At 31.9% G+C, this 18849-nt stretch overlaps 4 protein-coding genes across 5 annotated transcripts in view; 3 read left to right on the top strand and 1 right to left on the bottom strand.

Moving 5' to 3' along the window:
* The window catches only part of LOC126741408 (mucin-4-like), a 40171-nt gene extending 33000 nt beyond the window's left edge, over positions 1-7171 (top strand). The window contains exon 10 of the mRNA XM_050447810.1: positions 6696-7171. Within this exon, the coding sequence (XP_050303767.1) occupies positions 6696-6814 (119 nt within the window). The 3' untranslated portion in view covers positions 6815-7171. The remainder of the gene's footprint in view (positions 1-6695) is intronic.
* A 144-nt stretch (positions 7172-7315) lies between these two features.
* Positions 7316-18849, top strand: part of LOC126741039 (arylalkylamine N-acetyltransferase 1-like) — a 44585-nt gene continuing 33051 nt past the window's right edge. Inside the window, exon 1 of one of the 2 annotated variants that reach the window (XM_050447311.1) lies at positions 7316-7383. The gene's annotated coding sequence lies outside the window, so the exon portion shown is untranslated. Of the gene's footprint in view, positions 7384-17454; positions 17586-18849 lie in introns of those variants that run through there. The other variant, XM_050447309.1, reaches the window with a different exon arrangement.
* Positions 10471-14549, top strand: LOC126741407 (uncharacterized). Its single transcript, XM_050447808.1, has 3 exons — positions 10471-10582; positions 10661-11976; positions 14400-14549. Exons 1-3 carry the CDS (start codon positions 10471-10473, stop codon positions 14547-14549), a joined length of 1578 nt encoding a protein of 525 aa, XP_050303765.1.
* LOC126741406 (uncharacterized) lies at positions 15918-16856 on the bottom strand. The gene has a single exon (XM_050447807.1). The coding sequence runs from the start codon at positions 16854-16856 to the stop codon at positions 15918-15920; it is 939 nt and encodes a 312-aa protein (XP_050303764.1).

The raw sequence follows: 18849 nt of genomic DNA, 5'->3' as shown, positions 1-18849 counted from the left end.
AAAATGAAAATGAAATTAACTCGTGAAGAGTTTAGAGCAATTATTTTTCATACTTTCGACGTGTATTATCAAGACAAGAGTGTATCGATGAACTTAATTCTTTATACAGTGACAAACGACTATCTATAGCACTGTAAAAAAACTGATATAACGACTTTAATCATGGTCGAAGTTCGCTCCTCGACGAATTCCATGAAAGGTCCCAAATCGGTTGTTGTGCCAGAAAATATCGATGCTGTGGGTGAATTGATAAAACAAGATCGTCATATGACATACAGTAACATTGAGGCTTGTTTGGGCATTGATACGAGAAACATCAATAAGATACTGCATGAAAATTTGTCCGTAAAAGAATTAGTGCACGGTGGATCCCGCATAACCTGACAATCGCTCAAGAGAAAGCTCGTATTGATTGGTGCAACGAAATGTTGAAAAAATACCTTAAAGGTGCTTTATAATAACACAGGTGACGAAACATGGATCTATGCATATGAGCCTGAAACAAAACAGCAATCGACTGTCTGGGTCTTCAAGATGACCCAAATCCAAAAAAAGTTGTTCGTGGAAGAAGCCTATTGACCATTGCTTGTTTCTTCGGCATTATCGGTGACGAGGTGACAATGAAATTAGAAAAACGTAGGACGATCAATTTTGAATGGTACACGACCACTTTTTTGCCAGAAGTAATAGGAGAAATTCGAAAAAAGCAAAAGAAGAGGCGAATCATTCTTCGTCGTGACAATGATAGTTCTCACACATCGGCTCAAACAAAGGAATTTTTTATTGGCCAAAACATCAAATTGATGGCTCATCCTCCGTACAGTCGTGATACGTTCCTATATATCAAAAATAAATTACGTGGTCAACAATTTTTGAGACCCGAAGAAGCAGTTGATGGATTCAAAACGCATATTTTGGTGTTACCTCAATCGGAGTGGAAAAAGTGCTTCGAAAATTTGTTCAAACGCATGCAAAAGTGTATTGATTAACATGGAGAATATTTTGAAAGACAAAAAAAACAATTTTGTTTATAAATATTTGTGTTTTCATTATTAGTCCAGAACTATTAATAGAAACCCTCGTAATGCACTCAATTAATCAACTACATTTAGAGAAACTTATGCATCTTACTCTAGCAGCTGCACACTTGCACTCTTACAAGTGCATGCCGGAATTAGTTATGAATAAATAATAATAAACTCTAAAACTAAGCAAATACTTGTATGTAGGATAACAGTATATACATGCTTTTAAGCGCACTGGTATATATAGGGATGCAAAAAAATGCTAATTTCGTTCTGAAACCAATTAGAAAGGAAATGGCTTTGGTACCGTTGGTGATATCTTCGCTAATAAATTTTTACGGCGGTCCAAAGTTACTGTAAATATAGGCATATATAGAGCCTATATTTATAGAGAGGCGACAAAAAGTGTTTGGACATATCATTGGGTATACTTTGCTAGAGATAATTCTGGTCTATTGGAATTTATCATATCCAGTAAGGTACCAGCTCCTTAAAGTTTCGATCCACTTTGTATTTCAGAGACGGTTTCTGAACATTGTTTCATTTACGCACGTCTCTCATTATGATCCGTCTGAGAGGAATGCTCATGCGTTAATTTGGTATCTCATTTATTACAATGCTAATGACAAATTAAATATCTTTATAGTAAAATAATGTTTTAATTAATAAGCATGCTCTCTTAAAGCAAAAAAATATTTTAACAATTACCATTTACATCGTGGATCACGTCTAACATTAAATTACTTATGAAACATACGAATAAGGCTATCAAACATTTTTACAACATAAAACTGATGTCAAATTACAACAAAAGGAAAAATTGCATCCTTTAAATCAATTTCCAATAAATAGGCAAAAGAATTTTGGAAAAATGCTCGTAAATTAAATTTAAGTAAATGTTCTAATAATAACTGCGATATGTTTCAAAAATTTCAGGATGTTTATTATATTATTTTGTTAACTATCTTTATATAGCATACACAATTTAAAATAGACGCAAGTCATTTACGTCCAAGTTGAAGTTCACTTTAATTAATAAAGAATATTTAATACGAATTTTAGATTTTATTAACCCCAATGCTGCAGGTGAAGATGATTTGTCAATTATTAATATTAAATTTTGTTTTTCATATTGTAAGAAACCTTTAATAAATATTATTAATACTTCTTGTATATTACAGAAACAATACCCATAACAGAATAAAGCTACTATACTTTTGCGACCAAAATATCTAATTTAAAAGAAATTAGGCCTCAGTATTTTGCCATTAGTTTCAAAAAGATTGGAAAAGCATATATTTAAATAGATTGTATCGTTTTCCGATTTTATATGTTTATTTCCGCCTTGCCAGTCCGGGTTTAGAAAGAACTTTAGCACTAGTACATGCCTGGTCAACCTTGGTAGCGTATCTCCAAAACCTAATATTGTACAACGCCGATTGTTATTGGTCAATTCGAAAACTAGTTGGTTACAACGCTACTCCAAAATCCAATACGATACGACGCCGCCACAATATTAAATAGGATTTTACCATTAGACTCCTAAATATATTCGAGTATAGCGCCAAGCCGCTAAATCTAATAGACTGCAACACATAATTAAGAAGTTAGTGTTTTTTTGCTCATCCAAAATGTTAAACACAAACTTGCCGATAGGTTAATATTTTATTTTACTTAATTTAGGAAAAATTAAAAATCTAATAAAGTACCTAAATTATCTACTTAATTATTTATTTATTTACAAAAAAAAAAAATATTTTTTGGCATTAGGAGTATTTGATGTAATATTAGCTGCCAAGGAATGTCGCCTCTTAGCTGGCCTACCACTTTGAATTTTTTTGGCGCCAGATTTTGATCCAAGGCGCATATTTCTTCTGGTACGAGCCGTTGGCTGAATTTTTATAACACGCCCTTGCCTGAATACTGAACTCTTTGTTGCCAGAAATGTGTCCAGTTGGCTATCAGTTTTAATTTTTTTTAAAGAATTTGTAAAGTTTTGAATACTTTAATAAGGTTGATGTTACTGGTTTCATTTATGGCTAAATCACAAATCCTTTCAAGCTCATTTCTTAAATCAGCCACCACTGTCTTATGTTCTTTGGTAATTGACAAAAAAAAAAGGAAATTTTGTTTCAAATAAGAAAACAACTATATTAAAAAAACAACTATATTAAAAAATGGCTTCTATAATTAAGTTAAAGCGAACAAAGCATCAATAATAGTATCGCATTACCATAGCTTTGAACTGAATAAAATTTTAAAGTTATTTTAAGGCTATTTTTTTAACAACAACCCCTTCCTAATATCAAAATCGGGTAGAGTGGCAGATCTTTTTTGCCAAAAATGTTTTTATTTGTATAAATATATTTTTACAGAATCCCCATAATACTCCATTAGTAATACAGGGAAACTAAAAATGAACATTTAAAAAAATTAAATAAATAAACCTACCAAAAGCACCTTTTAGCATACCTAACGAGTTACGAGTCATAACGGACGCACTGTATTACTTATTATACCTACTGAAATAAAATATTATTTGACTTACCGTAATTTCTGCGGAGAATCATTTTTTTAAAAGCACGTCCATTTCTTATGGTATTTTTATTACTCGTAATTTTTAAAATTTTAATATCCACGGAAGCCTCACATTCTTTACCCTTAGTTTTAGTAGACTTCGTTCTTCTTGGCTAATTTTGTTAAAATTAATGTGATTGCATGCATACCTCTTTCGAAATAAAAGTTTTTGTAAATGTGGTAATGTTTGTTTGACTACCCACTGCGTTTTTGTCAAAGCCGAAAAGGCTTTAATCCATTCATTACACTTAATGTTAAAGACATCACAGGTTGAGTCAGCATCCTTTTTTCCCGGCAGTTTTAGGCGTAAAACAGCCTTATAATATTCTCTATCACGAAACTCCACAATATCCACTACTCCTACAATAAATACTGCTTGTTCCAACAAACTCTTCCATGTTTTCACAGATTTTAATTCACAAAAACAAATAGAAACAAAACTAAAAACTAATGATACCTGCACCAATAACAGCATTGAAATATTTAAGGTTATGTTATGAGTGTTTAAATGTAAATAAATGACTTTGGTGTTGCATGTCTATTAGATTTAGCGGCTTGGCGCTGTACTCGAATATATTTAGGAGTCTAATGGTAAAATCCTATTTAATATTGTGGCGGCGTTGTATCGTATTAGATTTTGAAGTAGAGCATTGTAACCAACTAGATTTCGAATTGACCAATAACAATCGAGGAAAACTTGCGGGCGTTGTACAATATTAGGTTTTGGAAATACGCAACCTGGTAAATGAAGATTTAACCAAGAAAAGAAAGACATTACCTGCCGTTGTTTATTAAATTTCAGCAACGCTTTTAACATTTAAGTTCATAAAATGTCCGTTAAATTGCACAACTATAGTTTTTCTGAAGATGTTGTTAAAATCATATTTAGCTAGACGTATTCAGTGTGTACTTAATAATGGACCGAACAAAATTGAATCTGGCCATCCACTAGTAACTACTGGTGTTCTAAACTGCTACAATTTGCAGATGACTCGCAACTATATATCTTATTTAATTATAATCAAATAGACAATTTTCAAAATAGGATGAAAGTAGGTCTTAATAATATTAATATTTATGCATAAAGTAACAACCTAAAACTTAATGCTACAAAGTCATGTTTGTTTGGAGAGAATAAAAGTCAAATAGTAAATATTAATGATAGTCTTAAATACGCTAGTCTTATCGCTATTTGATTATGGTAATGATATTTATCACGGCTGTTTAAATAATAAAACGTCCAAATCCATTCAAAAATTACAAAATACTTGTATGTGTTTTTTTTTATAACATACCATACCGGCAATATATAACTTCCTATTTAAATAATAATTCTATAATATGTATGGCCAACCAAGTTTCACTAAAATAGTTTTATATAGAATTTTTAAAATCAAAATGCCCCCTTATTTATATCAACTATTTATACTCGGGGATCATCCTTATTACGCTCGCTATATTGAGGACTATTTAATACGCTAACATCGTTCAACAAATTTTCAAAAGTCGTTCAGTTTTATGATAACAAGAATCTGGAATAATATCTTCAACGAAGCAAAATTTGTGTCACTATGGAAATTCACAGAATATAATAAACATAAGTTCTTGCAAGAACAAATTACTGACTGATGATTCTTTTCTCTTTATTATTTTTTGTAATTTGTTATTTGTTGTATTGATTGATTGATTATTTAAAATTTGCTTAATTTAATAATGTTAGTGTTTGTGTATGTTAATTTAATATAATAATCGATGTTATGTCTTTGAGGCTTGGGTTTATGTGCTTGGCCGGGATTTTGACCTCATCTTATTATTATCATTAGGATTATACTTAGTATTTAATTTGGGTTGCTTTAGATAACTATGGAGATCCTACAGAGCTATGAATCGGTTGTATTATAATCGCGGAGTTGTCCTTTATTTGTCACATTTGATTTTAATTGATATCTGTTGTGTCTGCTATAATTTATTAAGTTGTATAGTTGCTACAAATTGTAATGAATAAAAATATATTTCTGACTGTAACTGAGTTTTAATATTTCCAGTTTAATATTCTCCCTAATATGCTAACATCGTTAGCGAAACACGTGTCCAGAATAAAATAAAGAGTTTTGGTTAGTGGTAAAACTGTCTCGTGATTTGAATGTCACACCAAAGGTTCCAACTATTGGACCATTTCTACACTATAGAAATAGCCATTATGCAGTTATTTCTCATTTATTTCGTCAAGCGCTTTTAACTTAAAATCCGTTGCAAATTTCGGTACATACCGAAGGATTTTTTTGGTTGCGGATTTGACAGGCAACATTTTTTAATAGCAATTTTTTTTTATACCGCCAATACTTTTCGAGTTATATGCATTTAAACAAATAAATTGTCTTTAACTTTTATGTCTGTTCTGATTAAAAAAAAAAATAAAATAGGGTTGAGCATCGCAAAAATTATTAAATAAGGTGCTTTTTAGACATCTCGCTAATTTACCGAATGCTCTATCAAGTATATGCTATAATGTAAGTAGCTGTTCAAGGCATACGAGAAGAGGAATAATCCATTGCTTCTCGAATTCAAAAGTTCTCTCAGACTTTTTTTTGCCACATTATTTTTTGCAAGTCAAGTTAATCATTATACTTATACAAAATGCAACGGTTTTACTTTTTTATAAGTATTCAGAGTAAGGTTAATTAAAAACAAAGTTTTACTCACTAATACTCTTGAGAACGCCATCCCTTCGAACCGCCGACCGTTAGTCGGATTTATTAGTTTCCTAATTGACTTAAAACATTTAATATTTTAAGAGCATTAAACTAGATGCATCATGAAATGTTTTTAAAGGATTAAAAAGTGTGGCCATATCTTAGTAATGAATAATCCAGGAGGTTTTAGGAAATTCGTTATCAAGTTCCTTGGTTTGTCGCTAGAGAGAGCAATGTTTTAAAAAAAATTTCCCGTAAAAGTTATGGATGGAGAAGGTTTATAAAATTTCACAATTTTAATTTAACTGAACCTAACTTGATAAAATTCGTTTAAGAAAGGTTGATTAATAAGATATATGTCCTGTACTTACTGGATACACCATAACCTTTTGTCTTTTAGGTCAGAGTCGTCAAATAATCGCAAAAGTGATGAGTCCGAACATAATAAAACAGACCACGCAACCGCAGTCCGTGCAGCTCCCAGAATCTGTGACAATTCACAGTTCGGAAAGCGAGTGAGACTTTATTAGTGTTTTGTTAGTGTGTCTTTTAGTCGTTTACAAATTGTAACTTTATTTTTCTTAAATTTAATTTAAGGACGCTCGGTGTTTTGTGATTAATTTCTAAAGTTGTTATATCAATAATTTAGACAAAAAAAAAACACTGAAAAGTCATGAACTTATAATTTCATTATTTATTACGTTCAAGCAAATGCAATAACGTTCTTTTTTTATTGTTGAATTGGGAGTCGAAATCGATGATCTAATTAATGAAATTGATGCTTGTATGAATTGTAAATTAAAAATAATAGTAGTGATAGATTCTTAGATAATTTATTTGTATAAAATTTTGAAATACAGATTGTTTCAAATTTAATTTATTTGTTTTATTATGAATTCTGCATTGTAATTGGGTTGGTCGATATAGTTACCCGTGACAACAAACATACCAACAGAAGGATTTCATGATAAAATTAACGATTTTTAGTTGATCTGCTGGCTGGATTTAGAGTTTGTTGTTTAACTGGTGTCTTTTGATACATTTTTAAGGATTATTGTGACACATATAATTTTTAATACATCCTTTATGTAAGTACTTATCAGCTTTTTGCGGGTCTGTCTATATCTAAATACATACATAAATTAGAGAGTTGAGTTGGGTTTATAGAAAGCCCTGTGAATTTTTTATTAGAATGCGTGACACTAAGAAAACTTCACTTTCGTCCACTTCAAACAAATACATAATGCCTTCTAGACTTTTCTTTCTTCATAAGTTGAAGTACATAAAGGTATTCTATCTGCATAAGTTTTTCCTTAAGTACAGTGGTGCCTGTTTAATTTATTACATGTATCTGTTTTGATCAGAACTAGTTTGCCTTGTTTAGTTTAAACCTTATCAAATTTAGTTTTAGTTTGTCGACATATTAAGTCTGAAACCCTGCCAAATTTCTGTTTTGTTTTATTTGCTTAAAAATTTAAATAAAACGATTTTTTAAACTTTTGTGAGATACCTTATATTATTCTATAACTATTATAACTGGTATTTAAAGTGATTTTTATTCAGTTAAAGTTTTTATTTGTAATTGTATATTAATGATTCTCTGAACAAATAAAGAGGCAGGCTTATTTTTCAGTTAGCCACGTTTTTTGCTTAAGGTAACTTTTTAAGCAAACATAGTTAATGTTCCGTAATTTCAATAAGTATAGCACCGAAAATATTCCGTCAGCGAAATACTCTTTCGGACCGGGATTGGGTTCCAGGAAATTCTCCTCTGACCTCGATCGCCAACATAGCCCCCTCTCATTAACTTTAAGTTTGTAATCGTTTACTAGCGTTTGATGCGTTGGTGGGTGCGTATCGTTGAGCGTTGTAGTTGTATAATTTTTACGTTAGTCTAATAATAGTAGTATGCTCCTTCAATTATAAAAGTAATAATAGAAAGTATTAATTATAAATGAGTGTGAAGTTTAATAAATAATAAATACAAGTGACATTTGGGCTTTTATTTGGGCCTTTAATGAAATACAATGTAAATGCGAGAAATAGCAAATAGAACCAGTGCAAGTTTAATTAAATCTAGCACATTTTTTGGTGACCCCGACGTGATATCACATGAATATCACAAATAGAAGTGTGGCGCTGTGAGTAGTAATAAAGAAGAAAATACATCAGTACCAGCAAGGGCTTTTGAATAGAAAGGATTGCCGTTTGATGGTTTTGTCTGAGACCCGAGAAAATAGATTCCAGGGTGATTTTCAAGTTTTGGTAACAGTCTCGATCCAGTGTACGGGTACCAGTTGTTCATCGAGTTGGGAAGCAGTTGATGTCATGGTGCAATAGATCGGCCGTAATAATTGAATTGGAGGCGTCACTGGGGAGTGTTTATAATAGTAAGCAATTAAGAAGTAAGGCAGGTCAGCAGCGGCCGGGTGAGTTTTTTAATTAAATATATAATTTAATAGAGCAGCGGTGGTAATTTTTGTTAGCGTTGACTGTTGTTGATTTTAGTAATAATGTTTTAAATGGTATTTTCTTCGCCTCATTATTTAATAATTATTAAATAAATTATGTAATTTTGATACACACAAATAATAATTGAATAAACAATAATCACAATATATCAATAATTACAAATAAAATAAATAATTTAAATAAAAATTAAATAAGTAATAATGGCTTCTAATAAAAAAAGAAAGGAAATAATTAAAAAATTAAAAAGTGATAGAAAACAAATTTGTGCACAATTAGATAGGTTCAGTGAATTCATTTCGGGTTGCGATGGTCTCACAAGTAAAATTATTATTAATGAAAGATACACTAAATGTGAATGTTTGTGGGATCAATTTAACGCAGTTCAAATAGAAATTGAATATTATGAGGAATCTGAAAGCGAAGCGAGACTTACTTTCGAAAACACATTTTTTGAAACAATATGCATGTTTAAGGATATGTTAAAGGAAACTTTACCAACATTAAATTTGGCTGGTAGTAGTATGTCAAATCAGAATCTAGTAAAACTGCCACCTTTAGATTTACCTACTTTTAGTGGCAATTACGATTGTTGGGTAGGATTTTTTGACACTTTTATGGCATTAATTCACTCAAATAGTTCTATCACTGATGTACAGAAATTTTATTATTTAAAGTCGTGCCTAAAAGGTGATGCTGCGCAGGCAATTCATTCAATTGAAGTCAATGACTTAAATTATGAGGTAGCGTTTAAACTTTTGAGGGAAAGATATGAAAATAAAAAATGTATAGTACAAAGTCATGTGAAGAGCCTTTATGAATTGCCTATGATAGGCAAAAATGTTTTAATTGATTTACGTAATATGGTAGATACAATTAAAAAAAATTTAAGGGCTCTAAAAAATCTTAAGGAGCCTGTCGATTCATGGGACACATTACTCTTATACATGTTTAGTAACAAATTGGATATAATTTCCAGACGGGAATGGGAATCAAAAATTGTTAAAAAAGATATCATAACTTGTAATGAGTTTCTGGATTTCTTAACAGAAAGAGTTCAGATTTTACAAAATGTAAATTCACACAAAGTAAATACAAATCAGTCCCAAGGATCTGCAACAGGTAAACCTAGTTTTAATTTCAAAAACAATTTTAATTCTCAAAGAGCCTCGCAAAGTTTTTTCTCTGCTAATAAAGGCATTAATGCACAAGAATTAAAGTGTGTATATTGCAAGGTTAATAATAATAAACATCCTCTATATCAATGCCCCAAGTTTTTAAGTTTAAATGAACAAGAGCGAATAATTGAAGTAAAAAAATTGCATTTGTGTCTTAATTGTTTTAAGCAAAATCATGTAAGTACAAGATGTACATTAGGAGGGTGTCGAAAATGTGGCAAGCCTCATAATAGCTTACTGCACATTGATTTTTCTAGGAGTGTACAAAATAATCCGAGTAATAATTCTAGAAGTAGTAATGATTCATCAAGTAATAATAATTTAAGTAATACAAACGGTAACTCAAATAATAATAATGCATCAAATCATTTAACTAATAATAATGCCTCATCAAGTTTTGAAATGACTGAAAATAGTGTTAGTTCATATAGTTCAATAAATACCTTATCAAGTGCATGTATAAATAAAAATAATTGTGAAGTTTTGCTCTCAACAGCGAGGGTTTTAGTCACAGATTTTCAAGGTAATATGCACGAGGTAAGGGCACTATTGGACTCCGGTTCTCAATCTAATTTTATAACAACGGATTTGGCGGCATTTTTAAATTTAAATATAAAGGAGCTAAGTGTGTCGGTCATAGGTATAAATAGTTCTGTGACTAATGTTAATAAATGTGTCAATATTAATGTAAAATCAAAATTAAATTCTTTTCAAATAGATTTGAATTGTGTTGTGTTAGACAAAATAACTAATGCTCTGCCAACATTATCAGTTGACAAGGAGAAACTTAAAATTCCCTCCAACATAGTTTTGGCAGACTCATTTTTCAATATACCATCAAAAATAGATATTTTAATTGGGGCTGAAGTTTTCTATGAACTATTGAGTTATGGGCAAATTAAAATTGAAGAAAATTTGCCAATATTACAAAAAACTTGTTTTGGATGGATCGTTTCTGGAAGATTACCCTGCAGTAATAATAATGATAATGATGAGCAGGGTCAACATCAAACATTTTGTAACTTATCAGTAACTGAGAATTTTAGCCAACAAATAGAAAGGTTTTGGAAACTTGAAGAGGTTCAGCCAACAATGATTTTAAAAAAGGAGGAATTGGAGTGTGAAGAATTATTTATGACAACAACAAAGCATAATAAAGATGGAAGATTTATTGTGCAACTACCCACCAAAGGAAATATCAATAATATTGGTTCCTCTCTAAAAATGGCAGAAAAAAGATTTTTAAAGTTGGAGAGAAAACTAAATGCAAATCAGGCATTGAAAAATGAATATTCACATTTTCTACAGGAATATGAAGAGCTGGGACATATGTCTAAACTCAATGAAAATGAAATAGTAAATAACGTGGAATGTGTATATTACATGCCTCACCATGCGGTGGTAAAAGAAGACAGCACAACAACAAAATTGCGCGTAGTGTTTGATGCCAGTGCAAAAACAGATAAAGGTATCAGTTTAAATGAAGTATTAAAGGCAGGACCTACCATTCAAGATGATTTGTATTCTATTTTAATAAGATTTAGAAAGCACAACATTGTTTTAGGAGCTGACGCAGAGAAAATGTATAGACAAGTTTGGATCGATCCTGCACAAAGAAATCTACAACGAATAGTATGGAGAAGTAGTCCAAATGAAGACATCAAACATTTTCGTTTAAATACGCTTACCTATGGAACCACTCCTGCATCTTATTTGGCAATAAGATGTTTGCATGAAGCAGCAAAGGAGCAAGAAAAAAATTATCCCAAAGCATGTTATGAAATAATAAATAATTTTTACGTGGATGATTATCTAAGCGGAGGATCTACAGTAGAAGAAGTAATTAAATTAAAAAATGAAATATCAGAAATTTTGAAAAAACGGGGCTTTAAACTTAGGAAATGGGTGTCAAACAAAAAGGAAATTTTTGAAGAAGAAGAGGTTAATAATCTACAGCAGTATATAGTCGTTAAAGAAGTTACTAAAACATTAGGACTTATATGGAATATTAAACAAGACACTCTACAATATGTGGTATCCCTAGATTGTCCTATAAAGGTCACAAAGAGAAACATTCTGTCAATATTATCCAAAGTTTTTGACCCTCTCGGGTTAGTAGGTCCTATTATTATCCTAGGAAAATTAATAATGCAAGAAATATGGAAGGGCAATTTTGATTGGGACGAAGACCTTCCCAAAAATATTTATGAGCATTGGCAAAAAATTTATCAAGATTTACCTTATTTAAATAATTTAGTAATATCCAGGCATGCAATAAATTGGCATTCTATAAAAAATGAGATACATGGCTTTTGTGACTCTTCCGAGAAGGCATATGGTGCTTGTTTAATTTTGAGATCTGTGTCTTCAAATAATGAAGTGAATACTCATATTCTTTGTGCCAAATCTAGAGTAGCGCCTCTGAAAACTATAACCTTGCCAAGGCTCGAGTTATGTGGAGCGTTGCTACTTTCTCGTTTAATAACAAAAACGGACATGCTTTAAAAATGGAAATAGATGAAATTAGATGCTGGTCAGATTCGACAATTGTTCTGGCATGGTTATCTTCAGATCCATCTAAATGGAATACTTTTGTTAGCCACCGAGTCGCTGAAATTCAAAATAATAAATTAATAAGCACTTGGAATCATGTTTCCAGTGAAGAAAATCCCGCTGATCTTATTTCTAGGGGATGCAGTGTACATAATTTAATAAATTCCAAGTTATGGTGGCAAGGGCCTAAATGGTTAAGGCAAGATTTTTCATATTGGCCGACTGTTTTTGGCAAGGAGAATTTTGTGCAAGGCTTACCGGATATGAAAAATTCAAATACATATATGTTACACTCAGTTACAGAAAGGTTTGAATTATTAAATAAGTTTTCAAGTTTTTTCAGACTTAAACGAGTAACCGCTTTATGTCTAAGATTTTATAATAATTTAAAATTAAAGCCAGAAAATAGACTGATTGGGAATTTAACTTCATATGAATTAGATAAGGCATTAATAATACTGTGTAAATTATCTCAGTCATATGAATTTCCAGATGAAATAAAGGCTTTGCAAAATAATAAACCTATTTCTCGATCAAGTAAATTAATTTCGTTAAATCCCTTTTTGGATAAAAATTCTGTTTTGCGTGTTGGTGGCCGCATTAGCAAGGCTGCAATTTCTTATGATAAAAAATTTCCTATAATATTGGAAAATTGTAATTTCAGTAAGCTTATAATTAATTATGAACATAAGAAAAATTTGCATATGGGTGCACAAAATTTACTTGCAAATCTAAGGCATAATTTTTGGATTTTAGGAGGTATTACTATCATCAAAAGGGTACTTCGCAATTGTATAGTATGTTTTAAGGTAAATCCATACAATATGACTACTTTAATGGGTGAATTGCCTGAGGAGAGAATATCGCCTACTAGAGCGTTTTATAATTGTGGAGTGGACTATGCTGGTCCTTTTAATATTAAAACATCAACTTTACGAAATAGCAAAGTTTTAAAGGCATATTTGTGTATCTTCGTTTGCTTCGTAACTCGGGCTGTTCATTTAGAGGTTGTTTCCGACCTATCAAGCAATTCTTTTTTAAATGCGCTAAAGAGGTTTATTAGCCGTCGTGGTAAATGTAAGAGTATCTATTCTGACTGTGGCACAAATTTTGTGGGCGCAAATCACGAAATGTTAGGATTTTTAAATCAAATTAAAAGTAGTGAATTCAATAATAAAATAATTAATAATTTATTGCAAGATGGTATTAATTGGAAATTTATACCTCCTAGATCCCCGCGTTTTGGTGGTTTGTGGGAGGCGAGCGTAAAACAAGCAAAATATCATTTAAAACGAATTGTGGGTAATGCTGCGTTAACTTTCGAAGAGCTAACAACAGTTTTTACGCAAATTGAAGCTTGTCTTAATTCCCGGCCGCTTAGTGCATTGTCAAATGATCCAAATGACCTATTACCATTGACCCCAGGACATTTTTTAGTAGGGGATTCTTTGGTGGCTCTTCCTGAGCCGGATGTGCGTACTGTAAATGTAAATAGACTAAATAGGTACCAGTACATGAAGCAAATTGTACAAAATTTTTGGAATAGGTGGCAGAGAGAGTGTCTTAGTGAGTTAATAAGGCGTTCTAAGTGGCGACATTCTAGTGGTCCGTCGATTAAAATAGGAGACCTTGTGTTAATGAAAGAAGAAAATTTGCCTCCATTAAAATGGTCTCTCGGGCGCGTATTGAAGTTGTATCCTGGTAGTGATAACGTCACACGTGTTGTATTAGTTAAAACTAATCATGGTGAATTTAAACGTGCCATTGCAAAATTGTGTGTTTTGCCTTTGTAATATAATTGTAATAAAGAATAATTTAGTTATAATTATGTATTAGTAAGTAGATTTAAGTTCAATTAGCAGTTTTAAATTGAAATTACTTTGTTAATTTTCTGTTGTTGAAAGGTGGTACTTTCAAGGGGGGCGGTATGTTCCGTAATTTCAATAAGTATAGCACCGAAAATATTCCGTCAGCGAAATACTCTTTCGGACCGGGATTGGGTTCCAGGAAATTCTCCTCTGACCTCGATCGCCAACATAGCCCCCTCTCATTAACTTTAAGTTTGTAATCGTTTACTAGCGTTTGATGCGTTGGTGGGTGCGTATCGTTGAGCGTTGTAGTTGTATAATTTTTACGTTAGTCTAATAATAGTAGTATGCTCCTTCAATTATAAAAGTAATAATAGAAAGTATTAATTATAAATGAGTGTGAAGTTTAATAAATAATAAATACAAGTGACATTTGGGCTTTTATTTGGGCCTTTAATGAAATACAATGTAAATGCGAGAAATAGCAAATAGAACCAGTGCAAGTTTAATTAAATCTAGCACAGTTAATGAGTAATATTTCCAGTTTTATCTGTTTTCCTAATATTTGGTATAGATATAGTTTATGGGTAATGATCCAAGATACTATTATCTTCAAAGACAAATGAGTCAACGGTATTGTTTGTTGGCTAGGACATATAAAAATTATCAATAATTTTTAAGTGATTTGACAGTAAATGGATTAAAAGAAAAGTAATTAATAATTATATTAGGCCTTTAATATTAAAGCTATCAACACAACTTTTAGGGTAATTTTTTCAGATTCTTCCTTTTCGTTATTTTCCCGGGTTTTTAAAATTGTAAATTATATTTAAGTAGGGTAGGCGTGCCTAAGAGTACGCACTTACTATTCTTTTCTACATAAAACTACAATAAAAAAAAATAAATAAAAAAAATAGTGAGCAACCAAACATATATTCTATTAGCCAACAAAAAAAATACAGTTTAAAGAAAATTATTTCTACATTAAAAATAACACAACCCGTTTTTTTTTAAAAATACAAATGCGTACTCTTAGCGCCACATATGCCAAGGAGTACGCAAAGGTTGGGCTAAGAGAACACCACAATGTTTAATAAAAGTTTAATTGCATAGGTCGCAATGGAATTGCTTTTGTCCCATGTAGCTTGTGCAAATTTCATGCCACTAGGACTTGCATGTTGCGCACCTGACCCCATCGTAAGAATTGCTGTAGTTCTCTTCACATCCAGGACAGACAGCATCTTCTTGATTGCTGTTGATGCTGATGCTCAAAGCTTTCGAAGGCATTTTCTTCTTCTGCTTAGTGTTGTCAGTAAGTTTCCTTTTAAGGCTACTCGGCTATTTTTTGGAGGTGGATTCTTGCAGTGAGTCTTTATAAGGTGTAGATGATAATATTTCCGACCTAAAAAATCTGAAAATATCCTTATTAAATACTATAAAAGCAGGAGAGCTTTTATTATTATTGTTGTTGCTGTTATAATTACCTTTTGGAGCGAACACTTCTAATTTGCTCGTGTTTTGCCTTTGGTAGAGGTATGATCATTTTTGGAGTGACTCCAGATGTCCCAGGTACGGCAAGATCACATTTTTTAGGGGAGGAAAACAGTTTAGACTTTACATTTTTGATTCGCTGCCTAGAATAGATTCTGAATTATGCATCGGGTTATTTAAACAACTGCTATCAGTTTTATTGGTTGATGTTTTGAGACTAGCATCGTCTATTTCTGTCGGAGTAACAGGCTCTTTACGTATTCTATCTATCAAAACTGAAATAGGAAAATTGTCATCATCGTCGGACTCGTGGTTGTTTAACACTTGAACATTATCTTCATTTTCATGTCGCCTATCGTTTGTTGGTTCAATGTGTAAGGCTCGATCAGTTACCTCTGAATGTGCAAAATCCTCCTCTGTAAACACATCTGCGGTATAAGGATACAATCCTATAGCACTAAATGCCTTTTCACAAATCTGAATTGTTGCAACCTTGGAATAAGCTGCACGAAATAGTCTAGACATTTGTTTCAGAGTCACTGGTCTACCAGGGTTTTGAATCATCCATTTGTCGCTTTCATTCGAGAATGCAGTTTTCAATGGACCAAAAAAGCATTTATCGAGGGGCTGCATTTTGTGGCTCCCATGGGGCGGCAACGATAGAAGAACTATACAGTTATTCCGACAAAAATTAACTGCTTCAAGGGTAAAATGTGATGTGTGGTTGTCAAGAATCAAAACAACAGGATCATCCTCTGATGATTTTACGTAGTCTTGAAAATGTCTAAGCCACCTTATAAAAAGCTCCGAATTCATATAACCAGTTTCTGTCACTAATTGTAAAGTTCCAGGTGGACATCCATAAAAAAGTTCATCGTTCATACGTTTGCATAGGAAGATAAGAGCGGGGGGTACCCAAACTCCTGAAGCTCCCATACAACACACAGCTGTTACTAACTGTCCTCGATCTGCTGCAACCACTTTTAAAACTGTTTTCCTGCCCCTGGGGGCAAAAACCTTGGGCATTCTGTTAGGGACCGTCGACATCCCGGTTTCATCCATATTAAAAATGCGGTGAGCTGGTGCTTTTGTTTTTTCATAGCATTGTCTTAAATTTTCAAAAAATTTGTTGCACTGAATCTTATTAAAGCCAATTGCTCTAGCCAAACTTACTTTTTCGGGAGCTCTAAAAGACAGCAAGTTTCGTTTAGCAAAATCTTTAACCCAGTGATTATTCGCCATTTTTTTCTCTGGATTAACTCTGTGCTTGGTTTAGCTCGGCGTACTGGAATGCAAGTGACTTCAAGTCTTCATGCGCAATCCATAGAATCGGTTATCCAGATCTTTAATATGATTCGCCAATTCTTTTTCCTAAACAGAGTAAAAACTGAGTTAAAAACGCCCCAAAGATTGTGGAATAGTCCCTAATCTCAATCGTTTCCGTAAAGAGCACTCGTTAACATCCAAGGCAGCAGCAACTGAACGCTTGCTTTCCCCCCGGTCTATTCTAAGTCGCGCCTCGTCTAGCAATTCTTGTGTAAATTTCAGCGTACGATTTGTTTTCCTTTTATATTTTCCCATTATCACCTTGTTATCCAGAAATTAATTAAAGGTGCCTATCGTTACTAAGCAATTAAAATAAATAACTGTGGCAAAGAGTAGGCAATTAAAATAAATAACTGTGGCAAAGAGTACGCACTTAAATTTTGCGTACTCTTAGCTCCCCTTTCTAGGATTCAGAAATATTGTAAAAAATGTGTGATGCAACCGACAAAACAAAAATGTTTTTAGGTGAGTCTATAGCCTAATGAACGTTGAATTTAACTGCTAATATGCATTTTCTAACAAATGTTTTCACACGATATGATTCCTTAAGTATATTCACTTAAATATTACATCAAAATAGCATATTTTATATTACTTAAGACTATTCGTTTATCAATAATCCCACTAAAACTTAAATTCACTGGACAACACCGTGACACAAACAACCTTAAATGGCCATATTGGATTCGACCCGCGGTGTTGTCATATGGCTCATCCGAGGTCTGCGTACTCTTAGGGAATGCGTACTCTTAGGCGCGCCTACCCCAAAACACGTATGTTTTGTGAATTTAATTATTTTTCGGATTATAAATAGGGCTTAAGCAGTTTAATCTTTAGAAATAAGATAAACGGTTCCCATCTACCTGGGTCTGAAAATGTTTCTTAAGAACGAAATGTTTGAAATTTGCTGATTGCAGGAGAGCGAGTCCCATACCGAGGGGTTAAGGGGTTATATTTATCGATTTTTCTACAATTTTAAAAACATGACGAAATTATATATTAATATTACTATTTACGTAAAAAACGTATTCTGTTGATCTGAAGGCACCGATTGCGAGAAAATTGAATTTGAAAAATTATTGTTAATTTAAGAAGTTTTAGTGAATACGTGGGAAATGGACTTTAATTTTTAACTTGTCTAAGTAATTATTTTAAAAATCCTCGGCCGCATTCAGCTAAAACCCCCTTTTACACTAATGGGAAGCAGACATTAATTTTCTTTAAAGGCTGGTAGTATATACCTTTCAGCCAATTTTGTTAGTGCAAAGGATAATTTTTATAGAGAAATTCGAAAATTAATGAAATAATTATTTTAAAAAACTATTTATTTATAATTTTAAAATAGAGGTTAAATTATCACATACTCCTAATCAAATAATTTAAATAAATAAAATTTCAATGTAAAAAATGTATTAAACGTTCCATAGATGAGAGAATTTATTAAATGATTACTTAAAAAATGGAAAAAGAATGTTTAGAATAAAAATGTTTTAATAGACATTTCAAACTAACAAAATATTTTAAATAAAACAAAATTATTAGTAAAACCATTCAATCTAGCAACGTGTCAGGAAAGGGTACTCACATTTCAAATATTTGATATTAAATAAATAATATTTATAAAATATTAAAAAAAAAATTAAATATTATTATATTAAATAATAATATTTTATAAAAAAAAACCAAATATATAATCGCAATTGTCAAACAAGGAGTATTATCTTGGAAG

The sequence above is a fragment of the Anthonomus grandis genome, chromosome 10 (genome assembly GCF_022605725.1).
Source record: "Anthonomus grandis grandis chromosome 10, icAntGran1.3, whole genome shotgun sequence".
Lineage (NCBI taxonomy): Eukaryota > Metazoa > Arthropoda > Insecta > Coleoptera > Curculionidae > Anthonomus > Anthonomus grandis.
This window is presented reverse-complemented; position numbering and strand designations above follow the sequence as displayed.

What these genes read in the sequence shown, in the direction of transcription:
- LOC126741407 (XM_050447808.1), top strand. Translation starts at nt 10,471, where the DNA reads ATGCACGAGGTAAGGGCACTATTGGACTCCGGTTCTCAATCTAATTTT. An exon ending in GCTAAGTGTGTCGGTCATAG is followed by an intron (nt 10,583 to 10,660) that starts GTATAAATAGTT and finishes CTTTTCAAATAG; the next exon opens with ATTTGAATTGTGTTGTGTTA. An exon ending in AAGACACTCTACAATATGTG is followed by an intron (nt 11,977 to 14,399) that starts GTATCCCTAGAT and finishes TGTTGTTGAAAG; the next exon opens with GTGGTACTTTCAAGGGGGGC.
- LOC126741406 (XM_050447807.1), bottom strand. Translation starts at nt 16,856, where the DNA reads ATGGATGAAACCGGGATGTCGACGGTCCCTAACAGAATGCCCAAGGTT.